This window comes from Nycticebus coucang, chromosome 2 (assembly GCF_027406575.1).
Source record: "Nycticebus coucang isolate mNycCou1 chromosome 2, mNycCou1.pri, whole genome shotgun sequence".
NCBI lineage: Eukaryota > Metazoa > Chordata > Mammalia > Primates > Lorisidae > Nycticebus > Nycticebus coucang.
In genome coordinates, this window is record NC_069781.1 from 6,236,331 (window position 1) to 6,255,815 (window position 19,485).

General features: G+C 54.0%; 1 protein-coding gene across 2 annotated transcripts; it reads right to left on the bottom strand.

Moving 5' to 3' along the window:
• Nucleotides 1-2,321: 2,321 nt before the first annotated feature.
• Nucleotides 2,322-19,113, bottom strand: PLPP7 (phospholipid phosphatase 7 (inactive)). 2 transcript variants are annotated; one of them, XM_053559526.1, is made up of 2 exons: nucleotides 18,352-19,113; nucleotides 2,322-3,594 (listed from the first exon to the last, which is right to left on the bottom strand). In XM_053559526.1, the coding sequence occupies exons 1-2, from the start codon at nucleotides 18,803-18,805 to the stop codon at nucleotides 3,230-3,232; spliced, it is 819 nt and encodes a 272-aa protein (XP_053415501.1). In that variant the 5' UTR covers nucleotides 18,806-19,113; the 3' UTR covers nucleotides 2,322-3,229. The 2 variants fall into 2 exon arrangements, with proteins under 2 accessions (XP_053415501.1, XP_053415511.1); XM_053559536.1 differs by having other exon boundaries at nucleotides 3,428-3,620.
• Nucleotides 19,114-19,485: the final 372 nt, after the last annotated feature.

Consider the following 19,485-nt stretch of genomic DNA (forward strand, 5'->3'; position numbering starts at 1 on the left):
GAAGAGCTCTGACCGACAGCTCTGTGAAGAGAGTGACTTCTGAGAGGGTAGATCTGAGATGTGAGAGGTAAAGACAGAAGTGACGCTGATGGTACACACACTCTTGGAGACACAGAAGTGGCCCACGTTACCCAGATAACCAAGGGAGACACAGACAAGACAAACCAAGAGAAATATACAAACTTCCTCACAAACGTGAGAATCCCAGACACTCTTCCCCTGATCCAGCCCGACAAAATTTGGGGGCCGTGCGTCTTGACTGTGTGGGGCTTATCCTGGGTGTGCAGCGGTGGCAGCCACTATATAGCGCAGTAACCGGGCCCAAGAACACACATGTGGTCCTCTCCTGTTCCGTGACTAAGGTGCTCAAAGCTGTCATGCAAGCTGCTGCCCACTCACCTCTCCACCAGGGCCCTCTGCAGGACAGGAGGGCTGGCAGCTCCCCCCCTCCTCTCCGGCTGTGCTCTTGCAGACACTCCCAGACAGGTCATTGCTAAAGGATGGCAGCTCTTCCCATGGCTCTTGGGGCTGCAGAGATGTATCAGTCCCAGAAAGATTAAGGCCAAAAAAGCCACAGCCCGAAGTCAGAGCCCTTATCAGATTCAAGCCAACAGCTGAGCCAGCCCAGACATCTCCTGGTTCTTTCCTTGCTACGAGGGACAGCAATGCCAGGAACTTAGCACAGGCCCCATGTGGGGGGCACCACGGGAGGTGCTGTCATCCCTCTTTGACAAATGAGGACACCGGGGCTCTGAGAGGGGATGTCAGCACTGGCAGGAAGTGCTGGCACTGGCCTGGGCCAGCGTGAGCTGCTGCACCATCCCCTAGGAGATGGCTCCCAGGAGGTGGCTCCCTGCCAGCTGCCTTCTGGAGCCTTCCCTCCTAGCCGTGTGCCAGGCATTCTTGGGATTCCAGGGTCCCATCCAAGCCTTAGAAGATCTGCTGAGAGGTTTCCATTATCCAGAAGCCCCTCCTCACCCATCTCTGTCACCTGCAGAGGCAGAAACCCTGGGGATCTGTGCCCTTGCTGGGGATGTGGGTCCCAGGCAGCAGATGCCTGTCCCCAGCCCAAATCTGGAGCTGGATTCGTTGTGGGAGACAGATTCCGGAGGGCGGGGGCGAGGAGGGAAGGTGTCAGCCTTGAACACCGTGGGAATGTGCAGAAGGTGTCTTACCCAGCCAGGATTCAAGATTGGACCCTGGGGTTTGGACTGTGGTGGCCTGGCTGGATCCTGCACTCCCAACTCCTTGGGCAACATATCTTCCCCCCTGCTCCCCTCCCCCCTCACATCCTCCCCTTCCTCCCCTTCCTCCCCTCCCCCCATAATCCCCCCCTCCCCCGCACCCGCCCCCAAAGGGCTCCAGTGAGAAGCCAGGACCCTGGGGAGGGCAGGCAGGGTCTTGGGTCCTATTTGTAGGAGTGTTGGCCCTGGGCAGACCCCCACCATTGGGGATGGGGAGTCCCTGCAGCAGGAAGGCAGGCCAGCAGGCAGGCGGGGAAGGCCACTGTGCCTTGGAGACCCCACCTATGGGGCTGGCTGGAAGAGGAAGTCTCCCCTCCCCCGCCCGCCCCAAGGATCCTGTGGTCATGGGTTGAAAATTGTGTTCCCTTCCCCAAAGATGAATGTTGGTGTCCAAACTCCCAGTACCTGTGGGTGTGACCTTATTTGAAAATAGGTCTTAGTAGATATGAGATTAAGTTAGGATAAGGTCATAGGGGAATAGGGTCACACTAAGCCAGTATGACTGTTGTCCTTGTGATAAGAGGATATACCCACAGACAGGGAGACACACAAACACAGGGAGAAGGTCATGTGACAACCGAGGCAGAGAGCAGAGTGACACAGCCCAGGAACACGGAGGATTTCTGGACACCCGACATAGACTGGGTCACACCCCACCAGGTGCCTCCTGGTTGGGCAACCTTGGGAAAGTCATCTGCCCTCTCAGGGCCTCAGTTTTGTTTTCTGTGAAATGGGTACATCCATCACCCAGCATCAGAGGGTGGCTCCCAGGTGGGAGCTGTGGCTGTGTGCTCACACGCGAGGTGCTGGCTCAGGGAGCTCAAGGCCTTTGGCTGAGCTTCCTACTGGTCTGTGACAGGCCTAGGTCTCCTGGCCTGCACCTTCTGCCAGCCTGGAAGAGTCCAGGGCAGGCCTGCCCATACCCATTGCTCCCAACCACCATACCCATGGTGCTGTCTGGGACGGAAGACGTCAGCCCCCCACTGTGTTAACAGAGGCTGTCTTGCGTGGGAATACCAACATGTCTGCAGCGATTGCATCACATAAGGGAGAAAACCACACAGGAGAGGGTCCGTTGGCATGTCATCTGTATTGTCCCATGAAATGCATATCCATAAACAGCTGACTTGGAAATGACCTATTAGGTCACACAGAGTCCGGCCCCTGGGGGCCAAAGCCGCGCCGATGCCCACGGGCTGTGGCACGTGCACCTGGTCTCTCCAGGCTCTGGGGCTAGGTGTTGGGAGAGGCCAGCTCACACCCCAGGGCCTTCAGCTCCTGGGCAGCAGCTCCCAAATGCACTTGAGGAACTGGTGGTTCCTTGGGGGTTAATATCCTTAAGAAAAGGGTTCTGTGGTCAAATATATTTAGGAAACATGGGTTAAAGAAGGTTCAGCGAGAAGCTTTTTATCAGAGCCTTTACAACGACGATAATGGCCCTTGTGAATGTCCAACATGGGGGCAGAGTATGCAGCACTTCCTAAACTTATCGGACCACGAAACCCTTCCCCTATCTCCCCACCGAAGCATCTTGCAGGCTGCTGTCCCACAGGGCACCCTTTGGAAAGTGCTGCCCTAAGCTAATGGCACTGGCACCCGCATCAGGGTAGGTGGGGGTATTTTGGTAGGCATTGTGCTGTGGAGTGATGGGCGTGGCCAAGAACTCAACAGTCATGACAAAGAAAGGACAAGGTGAGGCTGGCCCTTCACAGCATCTTGGTTCTAGCCACTTATCTCCAGAGCAGAAACTAAATCAGGCTGTCCCCAGGGTGGGTCCCCGCCTGCCTAGAGAGGAGACTTAGACCAAGAGCGCTGGCACTTTAGAACATGCCAGTACCTGGGGTGGGCCGGCCTCGAATGACCTGGCCTTGAGTGGCCAGCCTCCAACCACGATGGAGAAGATGGGGCGGCTAGATCCAACTCCAGGGAGCGGGGCCAGCTCTCCCCCACAGCCACCCTGCCCTGGAGCAGCCGAGGCTGGCGGGTCACCAGGCGGAGATGAGCATCTGGCAGGTGTTGGAGGACATCCAGACCAGCTCCACCAGGCGGAACTGGAAGTAGCCAATGACGAAGCCTGAGATGACATCCGTGACGTGGTGGCGGCCGATCATCACCCGGGACAGGCCCACACAGAAGGCCCAGAGCACCAGCAGGACGCGCAGGGGCACCGCCAGCACCAGGTGGCTGAGGAAGAACTTGGACACCATGGCTGCGCGGCTGGCATGCCCGGCAGGGAAGGCGTAGATGTCCATGGTGAGGTAGTCCAGGAGGCCAGGGCTCGTCTCATACGGACCGCGCCGCTTGATGAGCTTCTGCACGCTGGCCACAGTCATGATGTCCAGGAGCAGGGCTGTGGGGAGGTGGACAGGACAGGCCCTGAGGTCATCAGGGCCTCAGGTCTGGCCAAACTGCTGGCCCCAGTGCCCTGTAACCCCCTTCCCACCCTTGTCCACTCCACTCAGCTGCACTAATGCCCGTGTGGTTCCAGCACAGGGCCTCTGCCTGGGGTGTCCCCTCTGCTCTGCATCCATCCCCTTTGGCAGAGAAGCCTCCCTGATTGCCCTGTTTGTAAAACCCCTCACTCCTCTCTCACCTGCAGCCTTTTTTTTTTTCTTTTTGTAGAGATAGAGTCTCACTTTATCACCCTTGGTAGAGTGCCGTGGCATCCCTGCTCACAGCAATCTCCAGCTCTTGGGCTTAGGTGATTCTCTTGCCTCAGCCTCCCGAGTAGCTGGGACTACAGGCGCCCGCCACAAGGCCCGGCTATTTTGTTGTTGCAGTTTGGCCCAGGCCAGGTTCAAACCTGCCACCCTCGGCATATGGGGCCGGCGCCCTACCCACTGAGCCACAGGCGCCGCCCTTTTTTTTTTTTTTTTTTGAGACAGAGTCTCACTTGGTTGCCCTGGGTAGAGTGCTGTGGTATCATAGCTCACTGCAACCTTAAACTCCTGGGCTCAAGACTCAGATTTCTGAGTAGCTGGGACTACAGGTGCCTGCGGCAATGCCTGGCTAGTTTTTCTCTTTTTAGTAGAGATGGGGTCTCGTTCTTGTTCAGGCTGGAGCTCAGGCGATCCACCTGCCTCGGCCTCCCAGAGTGCTGGGATTACAGGCCATAAGCCACCACACTGGCCTACATTATTTCTTAGGGACATATTAGCATTTCCTCAAGGAAGACCTGCTGTGCTCACCACTGGGAGGTGTTCAAGGAAGATGCCCAAAGGGAGCGGTGATCTGGAAGGTCTCAGCCCTGACACATGGGCCCCTGTGCTTTTTCTTTTTTTCTTTTTCTTTCTTTTTTTGAAACAGAGTCTCACTATGTCATTCTCCATAGAGTGCTGTTGCATCACAGCTCACAGCAACCTCAAACTCTTGGGCTCAAGCGATTTTCTCTTGCTTCAACCTCCTTGGTAGCTGTGACTACAGGCACCCACCACAATGCCTGCGTATTTTTAGAGCTGGGGTCTCACTCTTGCTCAGGCTGGTCTCAGACTCCTGAGCTCAGGCCATCCACTCGCCTTGGCCTCCCAGAGTGCTAGGATTATAGGCATGACAGCCCCCTGTGCTTTTTCTCAAGGGACCTCACTACCACCCCTCCCCCCAGCCCCGAGAATGACTTTATCATACTCCTTTTTTTAAAGCTGAAATGAAATTCATACCACATACAATTTACCATTTCTGAGTGTATAATTCAGTGGCTTTCGGTACTTTCACAGTGTTGTGCGGCCACCTCCTCTTCTAATTCCAAGATATTTCATCATCCCAAAAGAAATCTCTGTACCCTCAGGCAGCCCCTACCCTGGTCCACCCCCTCCTGGAAAGCCCCACTCTGCTTCCTGTCTCTGTGAGTCACCTGTTCCAGATGCCAGTTTTCCGTTAGTGTAATGTTTTCAAAGTTCACCCTCACTGCAGCAGAGCCAGGGCCTCGCCCCTTTTTGTGGCTGAGTAATACTCCATTGTCCGGAGGGACCACAACTTACCCACCCATTCACCTGACTGAGGCATGTGGGCTGTGACTCATGCTGCTGTGAGCACTTGGGGCAGTGTTTGTTGAGCACCTGTCCCCAGTTCCTCTAGGTGCCCAGCTGGGGTAGTTTATATGGTGGTTCCAGCTGTGACCCTTTGAGGAACCCCAAACTTTTTTCCATCCCAGCTGCACCGTTTCGTCTTCACTTTACAAAGGACAAGGTGCAGCCTCAGAAGCTACAGTGTTCATACCTGGGGCTCCCAGTGTATCATTCGCTGGAGGCTGCTGTGAGCTGTGACTTTACAGCACTCTACTGAGGGCAACAAAATGAGACTCTATCTCAAAAAAAAAAAAAAAAAAAGATGGAGCTCTCAGACACCCACCTCCCAGAGAGGGCCCAGCACACTGCCTACAGGGTGATCCACTGTCCCAGGTTGCAGGGACAGAGGGGTTTCCCAGGACACAGGAGATTCAGCAAACTGGTAGGGTTGGTCCCCCCAGTGCCTGGCACACCAGAAGGGCTGGATAAGGGTGGGGGTTAAATGCAGCCTGGCACTGGGCGCTTTCTTGGACCACCATGCTGCGCTCATCAGAACGATTGGCTCTCTCAACTGCTCTTTCTCCGAAATGGAAAAAAAGAAAAGACCTTAAGAAAGAGACACAATACACGATGTTCACTGTAAAAAACATTTACAAAGCAGAAAACAAAAGTTAGTGTTTAAATCCCCTGTCAGTCATCCTGCCACTCAGAGGTAGGCACGGTTCCAGAACCCTCTATCCATCTGCAGGCTGTAGATTTAAGAGAAGCGGAAACACACTTTACATCCGCTGTTCTGGGACCTGCCCCTGCCTCCTGTGCTGGGAGTGAGACTTAGGGGTGTGCCTCACCGCAGGGGCTGAGCCCTTGGACTGCTCCAGAGGAGGCTTCCTCAGCTGCTCCACTGGGTCAGGACTTCTGTGTCAACCCAGCCACCTCCCTTCAGACACACCTCCCCAGTTACCTCCTGGCAGTTAGCTCGGAACCTCTCAGCCTCTGCCTTTCCTGCCCGCTGTGGGGTTGGTGCTTGCGGTCTGGCCTCTGCCGGGCCTCGCCTCTCACTAGCGTCCAGGTTGGCCAAGAGCCGCCACACGAGGGCCCACTTAGGAAGCGGGGTGTGCAGAGAAGCTGCTGCTGAGGTAGAAGGAGACTGGGGGACAGAGAAGACCTGGGTCTACACCTGCTGGCCAATGCCATGGCAACCTGTTCCCAGAGCTGGGTCCTCCCAGGGAGGCAGCAGGGAGATATGTGGCCACCAGCCTGTGTGCTGCTGACCCTGCTGCACCACCCACCTGGATTCCGGGGGAGATCACAGTTCCATCAGGAGAGAGGGATGGGGAACTGCCAGGTACCCAGGGTAGGTGGGAACCAGAGGAAGTAGCTGAAGAGGCCAGGCTGAGAGAAGCCAGCTCACCCCCTCCATACAAGGAAGCCTCTCTCACCCAGAAACCCCCCAAGATGGCCCTGGGACAGGCCTCTCCACATGGGGAGGGGGCTCCAGAGTCAGTGGTTCAAGCCTTGCTGGTGGGGGCTGTGGGGAAGGCGCTGGTGCTTCTGGCCTTGGAGGAGGTGTTGACCCTTCTCACCAAAAACAAGTTTTTCCACCTCTGGGAGTCTTGCCCTGCTCACCTGTAGCAGGGCGTCACAGGATGAAGCGAGCTAATGATGCCTGTGAAGCCTTGAGCACAGCATGGGTATGGCAGTCATGGTCAGGTCGCTGCCCTCTCTAAGTCCTGGCCAGGCCAAGTCGGGGACATTGTGGGGCCTTCTGATCCCAGAGGCCAGTGGCCTCAGGCAGGTGCCTCAGTGAGAAGGTTTACTCTGAGGTTTCACCAGGATCAAAATTATCTGGCCCAGGTCCTGAGACCTCCATCACTCACGGTGAAGTCAGAGAGGCTGGGGCCAGGCCAGGGTCACCAGTGCTGGTGCATAGGTACTGGCCAGGATCTGGGTGCCGGGAGGGCCGCAGACTTGAGAAGGACCAGGACTGGGCCCTAAGGTAGGTCAAAGTATGACACTAGCCACTGGAAGGCGCAGGCCATCTGTCCTACTGGCAACCAGTTTCTTAGCCGATAACTGGGGCTCAGGGGCTGAGTGGTGTAAAATCTGCCTTCCTGACGCTAATGCCCTGTGGGAAGCGCTGGGGGTCAAGGAGGAATAGGCCTGGGTCACCCCCAGGCCTCTGTCTGACCACCCCCAGGGAGGTCAAAGGCAAGGGGCCTTTGGTGTCTTGACCTCCCCACATGTCCCAGCTCTGCATGGGCTGTCGGTGCCACAGGCTGAGAACTGAGCTAGACCCAAACCTCCCAAATAATTTTTTTTTTTTAAGAGACAGAGTCTCAATTTGTTGCACTCAGTAGAGTGCCGTGGTGTCATAGCTCACAGCAACCTCCAGCTCTTGGCTTAGGTGATTCTCTTGCCTCAGCCTCCCTAGTGCTGGGACTACAGGCGCCCACTACAATGCCCGGCTATTTTTTGTTGTTGTTGCAGTTTGGCTAGGGGTTGGGTTCGAACCCACCACCCTCTGTATATGGGGCCGGTACCCTACTCACTGAGCCACAGGCGCCACCCTCCCAAATCATTTTTTTTTTTTTTTTTTTTTGTAGAGACAGAGTCTCACTTTACCACCCTCGGTAGAGTGCCATGGCGTCACACAGCTCACAGCAACCTCCAGCTCTTGGGCTTACATGATTCTCTTGCCTCAGCCTCCCGAGTAGCTGGAACTACAGGCGCCCGCTACAACACCCAGCTATTTTTTTGTTGCAGTTTGCCGGGGCTGGGTTCGAACCCTCCACCCTCGGTATATGGGGCCGGCGCCCTACTCACTGAGCCACAGGCGCCGCCCTCCCAAATCATTTTTAACAGCAAAACATTTTTCCCCCAGTGAAAGGATGAAGACTCAATATATGGGGTGAGAGTACAGCTGGAGGCAGCTTGCAGGACCCTCCACTACCCGCCAGGGTGACTTCTGCCCTGGTCCCATGATTCGAAAACCCTGTGCTACGGTTTGCAGGAGGGGCAGTGGGCCCTCGGTTCACGTGTTGGAGACCCAGGCCCGAGGCATGAGCACTGAGGGGCCTTTAAGAGGAGGAAGGTCTGAGGGTCCTGAGGACTGTGCTGTCACGCATGGACAGTGCTGTAATTGGGGGAGTGGGCTCCTGAGGAGGATGGGGTCAGATCCTTCCCTCTCCTGCATGTGCTCTCCTGCCATGTGACACAATGATGTGGCTCTCACCAGATGGGCCCTTTGATCTCAGACCTCCCAGCCTCCAAATAAACTTCTGTTCATTATAAATCACCCAGGGTGGTGTTCTGTTATAGGAGCAGAAAACTAAGACACCCCTATCTGGGCCCTTCAGCAGCTGCTGCTATTTCTGGCTGGTTCCACCTCCCAAGGCCATAATGAAGTGGGGACTCAGCTCCTTTTCTGTCCTGTGCCCTGAGGGAACTGTTGGGCCCAGTCCAACCTACACCTGTTCATTCATTCACTCAGTCACACTCGGTCACCTCTCAGGCATCCCTGGTTCTTGGCCTGTCAGGCCTGGGGCTGGTGAGCCTGGCGGTCAGCATCCTACAGGAGGTTGAGGGAGAGGAGGGTAGGAAGCAACAGTTACACACCTTATCCTGGATGTGAGGACCCCATAGCCTCGCCATGCCTTGCTGGGTTTGATGTAAATGGAAGAGGTGGGAGCAGTGCCCTCAAGCCTCAGGATGGCCCCCCTGCAGAGCCCACGGCTTCCTGGACCCACTTGCCTTCCTGCAGGGCCTGTCCCCTCCTCCATCACGGCCAGCCCTGGTGTAACTGTGATTCTGACACCGTCAGCACATCATCTGGTGTCCAGAAATAGAAGCAAATGGCACCATCACTCAGGGCTCCAAGAATCTTGCCCGCATGGCACTGTCAAGGCTGTTGACCCTCATTTCCTCCCTGACTCAGGGGCAGGCAAGGGAGCCCCCATGGGGCTAGGGGGAGGTCCACCTGGCAAGAGGCTCAGATTGAGGGTTGGCCAGCAGGTGGAAGCTGCACAGCCGGCCTTGCTGTCTCCTGCAACCGACCTCCCCAGGCCTCTCCTGGCTGTGGTCACCAGGGCAGAAGGAGACTGGCCTCAAGGTCAGCCACTGTGAACTGCATGACCTCGGCACATCCCTCCCCTTAGAGATGTTATGGGGTCGACAGGGAGCCTGCTCTGAGGGCTGCATGCAGCAAGCTCTTGGTGAATAGCACCTGGGACAGTATTAGCCTGACCACCTCTCACACCCTTGCTTCCCAACAATATCTACCTTCGGACCTTTTCTGGGAGCAGCGGGGCAACTGAACCTACCCTGCAGGAAGCAGGAGGCTCTCAAGGGGTGGGGAGGACCTGCCCTTCTGCCCACCTCAGGGCTGTATGGTGGCCAAGGCACCAGAGTGCTGGGGCATCCTCAAGACCAGGCAGGAGCCAAAGCCTTCTCCCAAAAGAGCTGCTGTCCTGGGGGCATGGACTCAGCTCCTCCTGAGGCCTGGGTGAATAAGAGCAGCGCTGTCTGTCCTGGTTGTGTGCATGAGGCCTCTTTGGGCTTTGGACTATTATTCCCCCAAAGACTTGCTCTGTGGGACCAGCTCGGTAGCAGGGAAGTATCCCTGGGAACCAGGGCTGGAGGGTGGGGGTGGGAAGGTGGAGGTTGAGGGCAAAAACTGGGCTTCACCGGGCTCCTGTTGGCTGGTTGAGGGACAGGCATGTGGATGGTGTTGCTTGCTGGCTGGGGCATGAGGAGGGGTCCTCATGCTCTTGCTCTGGGGGTGGACCCTGCTTCTAATCCTCCATTCTGGCTTCTGGGAGGTTGGGAACTGTGGTGGGGGCGGGGAGGGAGTGTAAATCTGCCAAGGCTTTCTGAAGGGCATTTGGCTTCAGAATTGAGTCTTCACACCGCATCTCCCTTTGACTCAGCTATTTACTTTGTAGGAGTATCTCCTTGGGAAATAATTAGGGACATGCACCATGATTCACGGTTAAGGATGTCCCCTGCAGCATTATTTATAACACTGAAAAACGTGAAACAACCCAGTGCCCTTCAGGAGGAGACAGATGGGACACAGTGTGGCCACGTCTAGACGCAGAGCATTCTGTGGCCTCTGAGCTGATGAAGCCTGAGCATATTTACAGCCGCCAAGGACAGCTAGAGGCGTGGTAAGTGGAAAAGGCCGATTACAAAACAGGACTTGCAGGTAGGATGCCATCTCTGCAAGGTAAGATATGTGTGTAAGCAAATGTGTTAATACGCAAAGAAAAAAATCTGGAAGGTACTACACTAATTTTTTTTCTTTTTTTTTGAGATAGAGTCTCACTCTGTTCCCCAGGCTAGAGAGCTGTGATGTCAGCCCAGTTTGCAGCAACCTCAAACTCCTGGGTTCAAGTGATCCCCCTGCCTCAGCCTCCTGAGTAGCTAGTACTATAGTTGTCTGCCACCATGCATGGCTACTTTTTCTATTTTTAGTCAAGATGGGGGTCTCACTCCTGTCCAAGCTGGTCTTGAACTCTTGGCCTTAAGTGATCCTCCCACCTTGGCCTCCCAGAGTGCTAGGATTATAGGTATGAGCCACTGCACCCAGTCCACTAAATGTTAACAGAGCTTCTTGCTGGGCAGGGGATTATGGATGATTTTTATTGTCTTTTTGTAATTCTGCACTTAAAATCTTTCTTACCATGAAGATGCATTATTTGTGTATGTTTCTGAGAAACATTACTTTAATTTATTTTTTATTTTTTATTTTTGAGACAGAGTCTCACTATGTTGCCCTCAGTAGAGTGCTGTGGCATCACAGCTCACAGCAACCTCAAATTCTTGGGCTTAAGAGATTCTCTTGCCTCAGTCTCCTAAGTAGCTGGGAATACAGGCGCCCGCCACAAACGCCCAGCTATTTCGTTGCAGTTGTCATTGTTGTTTAGCAGGCCCGGGCTAGGCTCGAACCCGCCAGTCTTGGTGCATATAGCTGACACCGTAACTACTGTGCTACAGGCGCCGAGCCGGAAATATTACTTTTAAAGAACAGGTATTTCAATCATCCATGCTTGTAAGGTCCCTAAAGTAGTGAAATTCATTGGGACAAAGATTGGTGGGTGCCAGAGCTGGGGGAATGGAGTGGGGAGGTCGTGTTTCATGGGGACAGAGTTTCAGTTTGGGAAGATATAAACGTTCAGGAGACGGGCTCAGCGCCCATAGCACAGTGGTTTTGGGGCCAGCCACATACACTGAGGCTGGCGGGTTCGAACCCAGCCCAGGTCAGCTAAACGACAACTACAACAAAAAATAGCCAGGCGTTGTGGCGGGTGTCTGTACTTCGAGCTACTTGGGAGGCTGAGGCAAAAGAATCGCCTAAGCCAAGAGCTAGAGGTTGCTGTGAGCTGTGACGCCACAGCACTCCCCCAGGGCGACATAGTGAGACTCTGCCTCAAAAGAAAAAAAAAGTTCAGGAGACGGATGGTGGTAATGGCCACACGTGATGAGTGCACTTAATGCTACTGAGTGTACACTTCAAATGGCTAAAACAGGACATTTTATGTTATATATATTTGGCCACACACATAACAAAGTTATTTTAAAACCAGGGCAGCATTCCAGCATTCCAGAAGAACATAGCCCTTGGGGAGCAATCAGGGAGCAGAGATTTAGGGTCAAAGGGGAATCCTGAGGGGAGGCAGGAACGTGCCAATTTTTTGGTATTGGGACCTCTGCTTTGTCAGCCTGTGTGGGGTTATATGTGTGTGAGCATGTGTGAACATGTGTGTGAGAGTGCACGCATGTGAGCACGTGTGTGAGCATGTGTGCACATGTGAGCACGTGTGAGTGTGCGCATGTGTGGGGGCGTGTAAGCATCTGCGTGCCCCTGGTATCTCTCCTGACCTTCAGCCCCTGCTCCTCAGGCCCTCAGTGCCTGGGAATCTGACATGTCGACCCTAGTTCGTTGCCAGCCCTCCCAGCCTGAGTGCTTCCCAGCAAATGTAATTTCACAGAATTTCCACTTTCTCACCTGAGGAAGCCCCATACTAACGCTAGCTCTGTCCGTCTCTGAAGTCTGTTGGCTGCAAGAAGATCAGGCCCATCGGCATAGAGTCCAATGGCACCGTTCATTCACTCAGCCGAGGGCCAAGCCCTGCTAGGAGAGGATCCCAGGGAAGTGAAATAACTCTCCATGAGAATGGACAGTGCAGACCCAGCTTCTGCCCACTGGCACAGCTTGGCAGTCCATTCCTATGTGTTGGCTGTGACGGCAACTGCCAGGGCAGTGTGTGACAGAGCCCTGACCTGGTACGGGGGAACCAAAGGCTTCCTGGAGGGAGCGACCAGTGTAAGAGCTCTGCCACAGTGATGGGGGGTGAAGCTGGGGAGTTGGAGACACTCTACCTCTGAGGGGCTAGTGAGTGTCATCTCCAGCAGGAGCGTATCTGACAGTGAAGGGTCACACAAGCAGCCTCCTGGAAAGGTTGTTACCTAAGTTGTCCCCGAGGGCAAGAGCCAGTAGGCAGGCGATGGCAGAGCTTCCAGAACAGATTGTGTAGACAGACTGAACCCCTAATGGTTGCTGTGAGGGACTTGGGGCCCGAGACCAGCATCCTAAATGGGAGGTGAGGATGGAGCCAGACTGGGAGAAACACAGTGTTAGTACACGCACAGAGAAGTCAGGATGTGACCCAGACTGCAACAGAGGTTATTCCTGCAGGGGGGTTTAAGGACATGCCCACTTTCTTCCTGATCTATCCTTGCAATGTTGATGTTGGAGGGTTTTTTTTTAGAGACAGAGTCTCACTTTGTTGCCCTGGGTAGAGTGTGGTGGCGTCACAGCTCACAGAAACCTCATACTGTTGGGCTTAAGCAATTCTCTTGCCTCAGCCTCCCAAGTAGCTGGGACTACAGGTACCCGCCACAACATCCAGCTATTTTTTTGTTGCAGTTGTGATTGTTGTTTAGCAGGCCTGGGCCAGGTTCAAACCCTCCAGCCTTGGTGCATGTGGCTGGTGCTGTAACCACTGTGCTACGGGCGCTGAGCTGATGTTGGAGTTTTTTCTTACTGTAAGAATATATAATAAAACTGCTCTTAATGTCACTAATCATTAGGGAAATGAAAATCAATACCACTTCACACTCATTTTAAAGAAAGCAGGTAATAGTGAGTGTTGGCAGGATATGGACGCATCGGAACCCTTGTGAATTGCTGGGGGGATGTAAAATGGTACAGCCACTGTGAAAAACAGTGTAAAGACTCCTCACACAATTAAACACAGTGTTTCCACGGGATCCAGCAACTCACGTCTGCGTATACAACCAAAAGGTCAATATCTGTACCCTGACAGTCACAGCACCCTTTTTCCCAACAGCAAAAAGGTGGAAACAACCCAAGTGTCCATTGTCATACAAATGGATAAACAAAGTGTGGTCTGTGGAATATTATTCAGCCTTAAAAAGGAAGGGATTCTGACAACTACAGGCCAGAACGACAACGTGGATGAACCTTGAAGACATTATGCTCAGGGAAATAAACGAGACGCAAAAGAATCATGTGATTCCACTTACATGAGGTACTTGGAGTTATCAAATTCAACAGAAGGTAGAATCATAGATGCCAGGGGCTGGGGGAGGGGAGTGGGGAGTTAGGGTTTCATCGGGACAGAGTTTCAGCTTTTAGGAGGAAAAGCGTCCTGGAGGTAGATGGTGGTAGTGGTTGTACAAACAACATAAATGTACTTAATGCTGATGGATGTACCCTTAAAAATTATTAAAATGGTAATTTTTATGTTATGTATATTTTACCATGATAAAAATGACATATAAAAATGTATAGTTTTTATATTCAGGAAGATCTCAATAAAGATAATTTTTTAAAGGACATAGATGGAGACAGTAACACCCAAGAGCATTTTCTATCACAGGGCAGGCCCATGAGGGAAGCAGGATGGGCCTGGTCACCTGCTACCTGCCACCCTTTGGGATCACTAAGCTGGGTGCTGTACAGGAGGGATGAGGAAGGACGGGAGGGACACAGGGTTGAGGTATGGAGAGCTTGGAGGGGACCTGGTGGGAAGCTGGGCCTGGGACTGCTGATAATGATGGAAGCAGTGATGGTGATAATCATTATTTCTTAAGCGTTAAGCAACATTAGGAAGTGCTCAGCACTTTCTGTGTAAATCCTTCAGTGAAGTGTTCCAAGAACCCTTTTAACAGATGAAGAAACTGAGGCTCAAAGATGCAAAGTCACTTGCCTGGGGTCTCATGGCAGGGCTGGAATTTGCTCCCAGGTGACCCTGCTGTTTAAGCTTTTGCCAGCTGCTAAGACCCCTCTGGCTCTGAGGTTTGCAGAGTCTTGCTGGGGTGCACCGGGGGCATGGAGAGCAGAGAGGGCCCGGGACTGCCTGCTACATAAGGGGGATGCAGAGAAGTTCTCCAGGCCCAGCTGGGGTCCCACCTAGGCCTAGTAGCTTTCATTTCCCAAGGCTCCCAAGTCTGCCCCTTTGGGGCCCGGGGGAATGCAGGTCCCAGCTGCATGCCTGGAGAACTTCTGGGAGTTGAACAGGTGTGCCGTGGCTTTGAGGGGGTAAACAGGGGAGGGCAGGGCTCCCTCACTTTGCCAGGCCCTACAGCTCCTTCAACAAGGGTGTCAGCCATTCCCCTGGGCATGTGCCACCCCCTGTGCGAAGTCCTCAACCAATTCCCTTTGAATCCCACCACAGACCCCCAGCCTCATTGTATAGATGAGGAAACCGGGGCTCAGACATAGGCTCAGAACTGACTTGACAAAGTTTATACAGCAAGTAAGGGTTAGAACAGGGATGTGTACAAAGCCCAGGCAAACCCCAGAGCCGGAAATGTGCTCAGGCCGTCCAAGATGAAAGGGCAGATGGAACCTTGCAGGTGGAGCTCTCCTGGTGGCATGGAGAGCTCCTCCAGGCAGGTCAGGCCAGCGAGGGCTGGAGCCTGCCTTGGCTGTTGGCTGCAGATTCCTCCCACTAAGCATCCTCATGCTCCTGAAGTGGCCCCAGGGATCCCCAAGCCACATCTCTACCAGGTCTCGGCACCTGGATGTGAGGATGGAAAACCTCTTCCCAGACCCCTCCATGATGCACACAGGCCTCATGAGGGCAGCCAGTGTACTAGTGATACACCCGACCTACAGGCTCACAGAGAGTAGGAAGGCAGGGGGGTTGCAGTCAGGAGGCCTCAGATTTGGTTCTGGGACCTGCCACTTACGCTTGTGTGGGTAGGCAAGTTGCTACACTTCTGGGCCTCAGTTAACTCATTTCTACAATGGGCATATTAATACAGACCTTGGAGTTTCATTAAGACATTTTTTTTTTTTTTTTTGAGAGAGAGTCTCATTCTGTCAGCCAGACTAAAGAGCTACCCTAGCTCACAGCAACCTCAAACTCCTGGGCTCAAGTGATCCTCCTACCTCAGCCTCCAGAGTAACTAGGACTATACCCTCACCATGCTCGGCTATTTTTTTCTATTTTTAGCCAAGACAGAGATCGTATTCTTGCTCAGGCTGGTCTCGAGCTCCTGAGCTCAGAGGAGAGGATCCTCCTGCCTTGACCTTCCAGAGTGATAGGATTATAGGCGTGAGCCATCACAGCTCGCCCCATCAAGACATTTTTTTGTATCACTAAAAACAGGTTGCTCATGGTATAGTAGTTTGTATCTAATGAAACTTAATAAATAGCATTTTTAAAGATTTGACACCTGTTGCATTCTTATCCATAAAGGGAGGCCCCCTTAAATCTGGTACTTTACCCTGTGGAGCAAACAATCTTTGTGCCCAAGGAACCAATTGTGGAAAGAGCCAGAAACTTCATCTTAACAACTGGGTTGCAATTTCTTTCTTTCTTTCTCTCTCTCTCTTTTTTTTTTTTTTTAGAGACAGACTCTTACTTTGTTGCCCTTGGTAGAGTGCCGTGGCATCACAGCTCACAGCAACCTCCAACTCCTGGGCTTAGGCGATTCTTTTGCCTCAGCCTCCCAAGTAGCTGGGACTACAGGTGCCCGCCCAACACTCAGCTATTTTTTGTTGCAGTTTGGCAGGGGCGGGGTTCGAACCCACCACCTTTGGTATATGGGGCCCGTGCCCTACCCACTGAGCCACAGGCGCCGCCCTGGATTGCAAAGTTTTAAATGTTTGCAGCAGGGGAATCTTTAGAAGCAAACGTTCACATATAAAAATCAGATCAAAGTGAAGCTATTTTAGTTGGTGGTGAGGGGTAGCTTGCTTGCACACCTGGGGGGTGAGTGGGGAAGGGAGCTCATCCCCCTCCTGGAGAATCTACTGACTGTGGGAAAGCTGAGCTCTGCCTGCTCCCTTCTGTGATCTCCACCCTGCCTGAAGCTCCAAACAGCCTGAAGCGGTTCCCTCTCCTCTCCTATGAAAATGCAAAACAAAGATAGTGTTGCTTCCCGTTCTAATCCTGGCTCCATCACGGACTAGCTGCATGTCCTCCGGCTCGTCACTGCCCTGGAGTTCTTTTAAATGGTGAATAGTAACAGTGCCATACTTGAGGGGTTATGGTGAAGATTAGAAGTGATGATGTGGTTCAGGTAAAACTCAGCACTTGATCAACCCTCAACAAATTATAGCTCCATACCTCCATTATCACACAGGAAAGGAGAAGAGGAGGTGGGGTCTAGCGAGCAGGGCAGAGGGAGAGGCTCAGGCATACGCGTTCCCACCCCATTCTCTGACAGCACACAGCTAATTCCCAACACGGTCTTCCTGAGCTGAGGCCTATGCAAAGGTGCAGATAATGAGAGCAGGTTCTGACCCTAGAAGCCCCCAGTCTGGTGCCTCAGCCATCTTACTCTGTCCCTCGCTCCCAAGCCCATGGCATGGCACCTGGAAATAGCAGAGACCTGTACATCAGGGGGACTGGTGCAAATCTCAAGTTCTGATGTTTGGCCAGGTTGCTTTATTTGTAGGAACCTCAGTTTCCTAATCTGCAAAATGGTAATGAAAATGGTACCAGCCTCATGGAACAGTTTATTTGTGATAAAATAATAAGTATTGCAATGTAAAAAATTTAGTAATAAGAGCAAGAAAACCAGGATTGCAGACCCAGACACCTCCTGCATGACATATCTGAGTTTCTTCCCCTCCCAGGTCCCACCCACAGAGTTTGGGGCCTGCAGACTCTCTGAGACTGTAGGGAGAGAGGCATCTTTTCACTGTAACTTCCTCTGGGACTCGAGTTTGCACTGGTTCAACCCACACACCTTTTGAAACTGAGACCCCTTGTTAAAGTTTGCTTTGCCTGAGGTCCAGGCCCCACCTATCCACAGAATAATAGCCATGATGGGGAGGACGAGGAGATCGACACGGGCCTGGCATAGAGGGTAAAAACAGAGGTTCCCTGGGCACCTTGGGGATCTGGAGGTGGCTGTGGGGTGGGCTGTATGGGGGCTGAGTGTCACCCTGGATGGTGGGGATGTCTTGCTTCCACACGGGTCCCATCTGGCACCTGGCACAGGGAAGTGCTAATCTGAAAGAGGCTGGTGGTAGAGACTTTGGAAAAACAAACCAATGGCTGGGGAAGGAGCAGTAGAGGAGTCCAGGAGGCTATGAGTGGGTGGGAGTCCCAGAGGCGACCCCCTAGGTACCCAGGTATGCAGGAGAATCCCAGGCACATTACTGGGGTCCTGAATGTGGGAGGGGATTCACGAGGCAGCTCATAGCACTGCCTATGAGCAATCTAGGAAGGAGGACCTCAACTGTGGAGTGGGAGTTAAACAGTGATACCTACTCCAGGATGCCCACCAGAGAGACACCTGACCATCTCCCTCGAGGCCACCGCCTCTGGCCCCAGCCTCTCTACAAGCTGCCTCAGGGCAGTGGTGCCCTCTGTAGAGAGCAGGCCCTCCTCAGGGACTCCTGCCGGCCTCTGTGTCCTCCTGACCCCCACTTTGCATGGCCCTTTTTGTGCGTCCCCGGCTCTGGCTCTCTCACACCAGAGGCCTGCCTGTTTCTGGGGCACCTTCCTGTGTAACCTCATTAGATTGTTCCAGCCGGTTTCTGGGAGCCCTGGCTGTCCTGGCTGGGGTGGGGCAGGCAGGCTTCCCCCCAAGGGCCCATAGCAGGCAGGCACACTCACCCAGGAGCAGGTTCATAAGCACCTCCTGGCCGGCCAAGGTGCTACTCTTCACCAGGCAGAGGATGGTGCCCCCAATCCAGGGGATGCCATGGCCCGTGATGCCAATAAGCTTGACCATGGAGCGGGCACCGGCCCAGGATGCAGCCCGGCCAGCACATACTCCCAGCCGCTTAGACATGCAGATGTCAATGGCCAGCAGGGAGTTGAAGGCGATGCCCTTGAATGAGGGGTTCAGCTGCATGCAGTCCTCCTCCGGCAGCTGCTGCGACTGGCGTCGCTCACGGGCCCCATCGCCAGCCGGTGGGGGCTGTGCTGAGGGGCCTGAGGCCTTCCTGACGGAGCTGCTGCGGGCCTCTGGGGCCCCCTTGGGGGGCTGGTTCAGGGATAGGAACTCGGCCCGGTTGAGGACGTTGTTTCGGTCCCGGGCACGGGCCCGGCTCTGGGAAGCTGGCATGGTGACCTCACTCACCCTGAGAAGGCTGGTGCCAGTCAGCTCCGAGGGCCTTGTCCCCGAAGACAAGATCTGCCCTGAGAGCCGCCACTGCTGCCTGCCTCCCTGCCTTCTCCACGGCAGCTGTTAAATATAAAGTGGAGGATTGCACATGCTGTTTACCTCCGCTGCCACCAGGCTCCGGGGGGATGCCAGTGCCAGCTGGGCAGCCAATCTAGCCCACCAATGCCAGGCCAGCGCCAACAGAGCCACAGGGAAGCCAGAGCTCACAGCTGCGGCCTGGCTGCCTCAGGCCTGGGCTATTTAAATCTGCCAATGGCTCAGCTGGGGGGCTTTGGGGGACTCTGGGAAATGTAGTCCTCCTGCTACTCTGGACTCCATTGTGGCCTTGGCCTCTGATGGGGCAGAGGTGGACTCCGGACTTACCCCTGCTTTCACCAGCTTCCCTCTGAGCAGTGCAGACCCCTGCAAGCCAGGCCTGTCTGCCCCACCCACCTGGCAGCTTGGACCTACTCCCAGGGACGGGATGGTGGAGCCCAGGCCAGAGGCCTCTCCCAGCACCAGATGGAGTTACTGACGTCACTGACAGCATCATCTAGGGTCCCTGGGGCCAGGGCCAGCTCCTCCCTCTGTGACAGTATTCATTAAACCAGCAGGCTGGGTATTTTTTTCTTCCCCTTCAA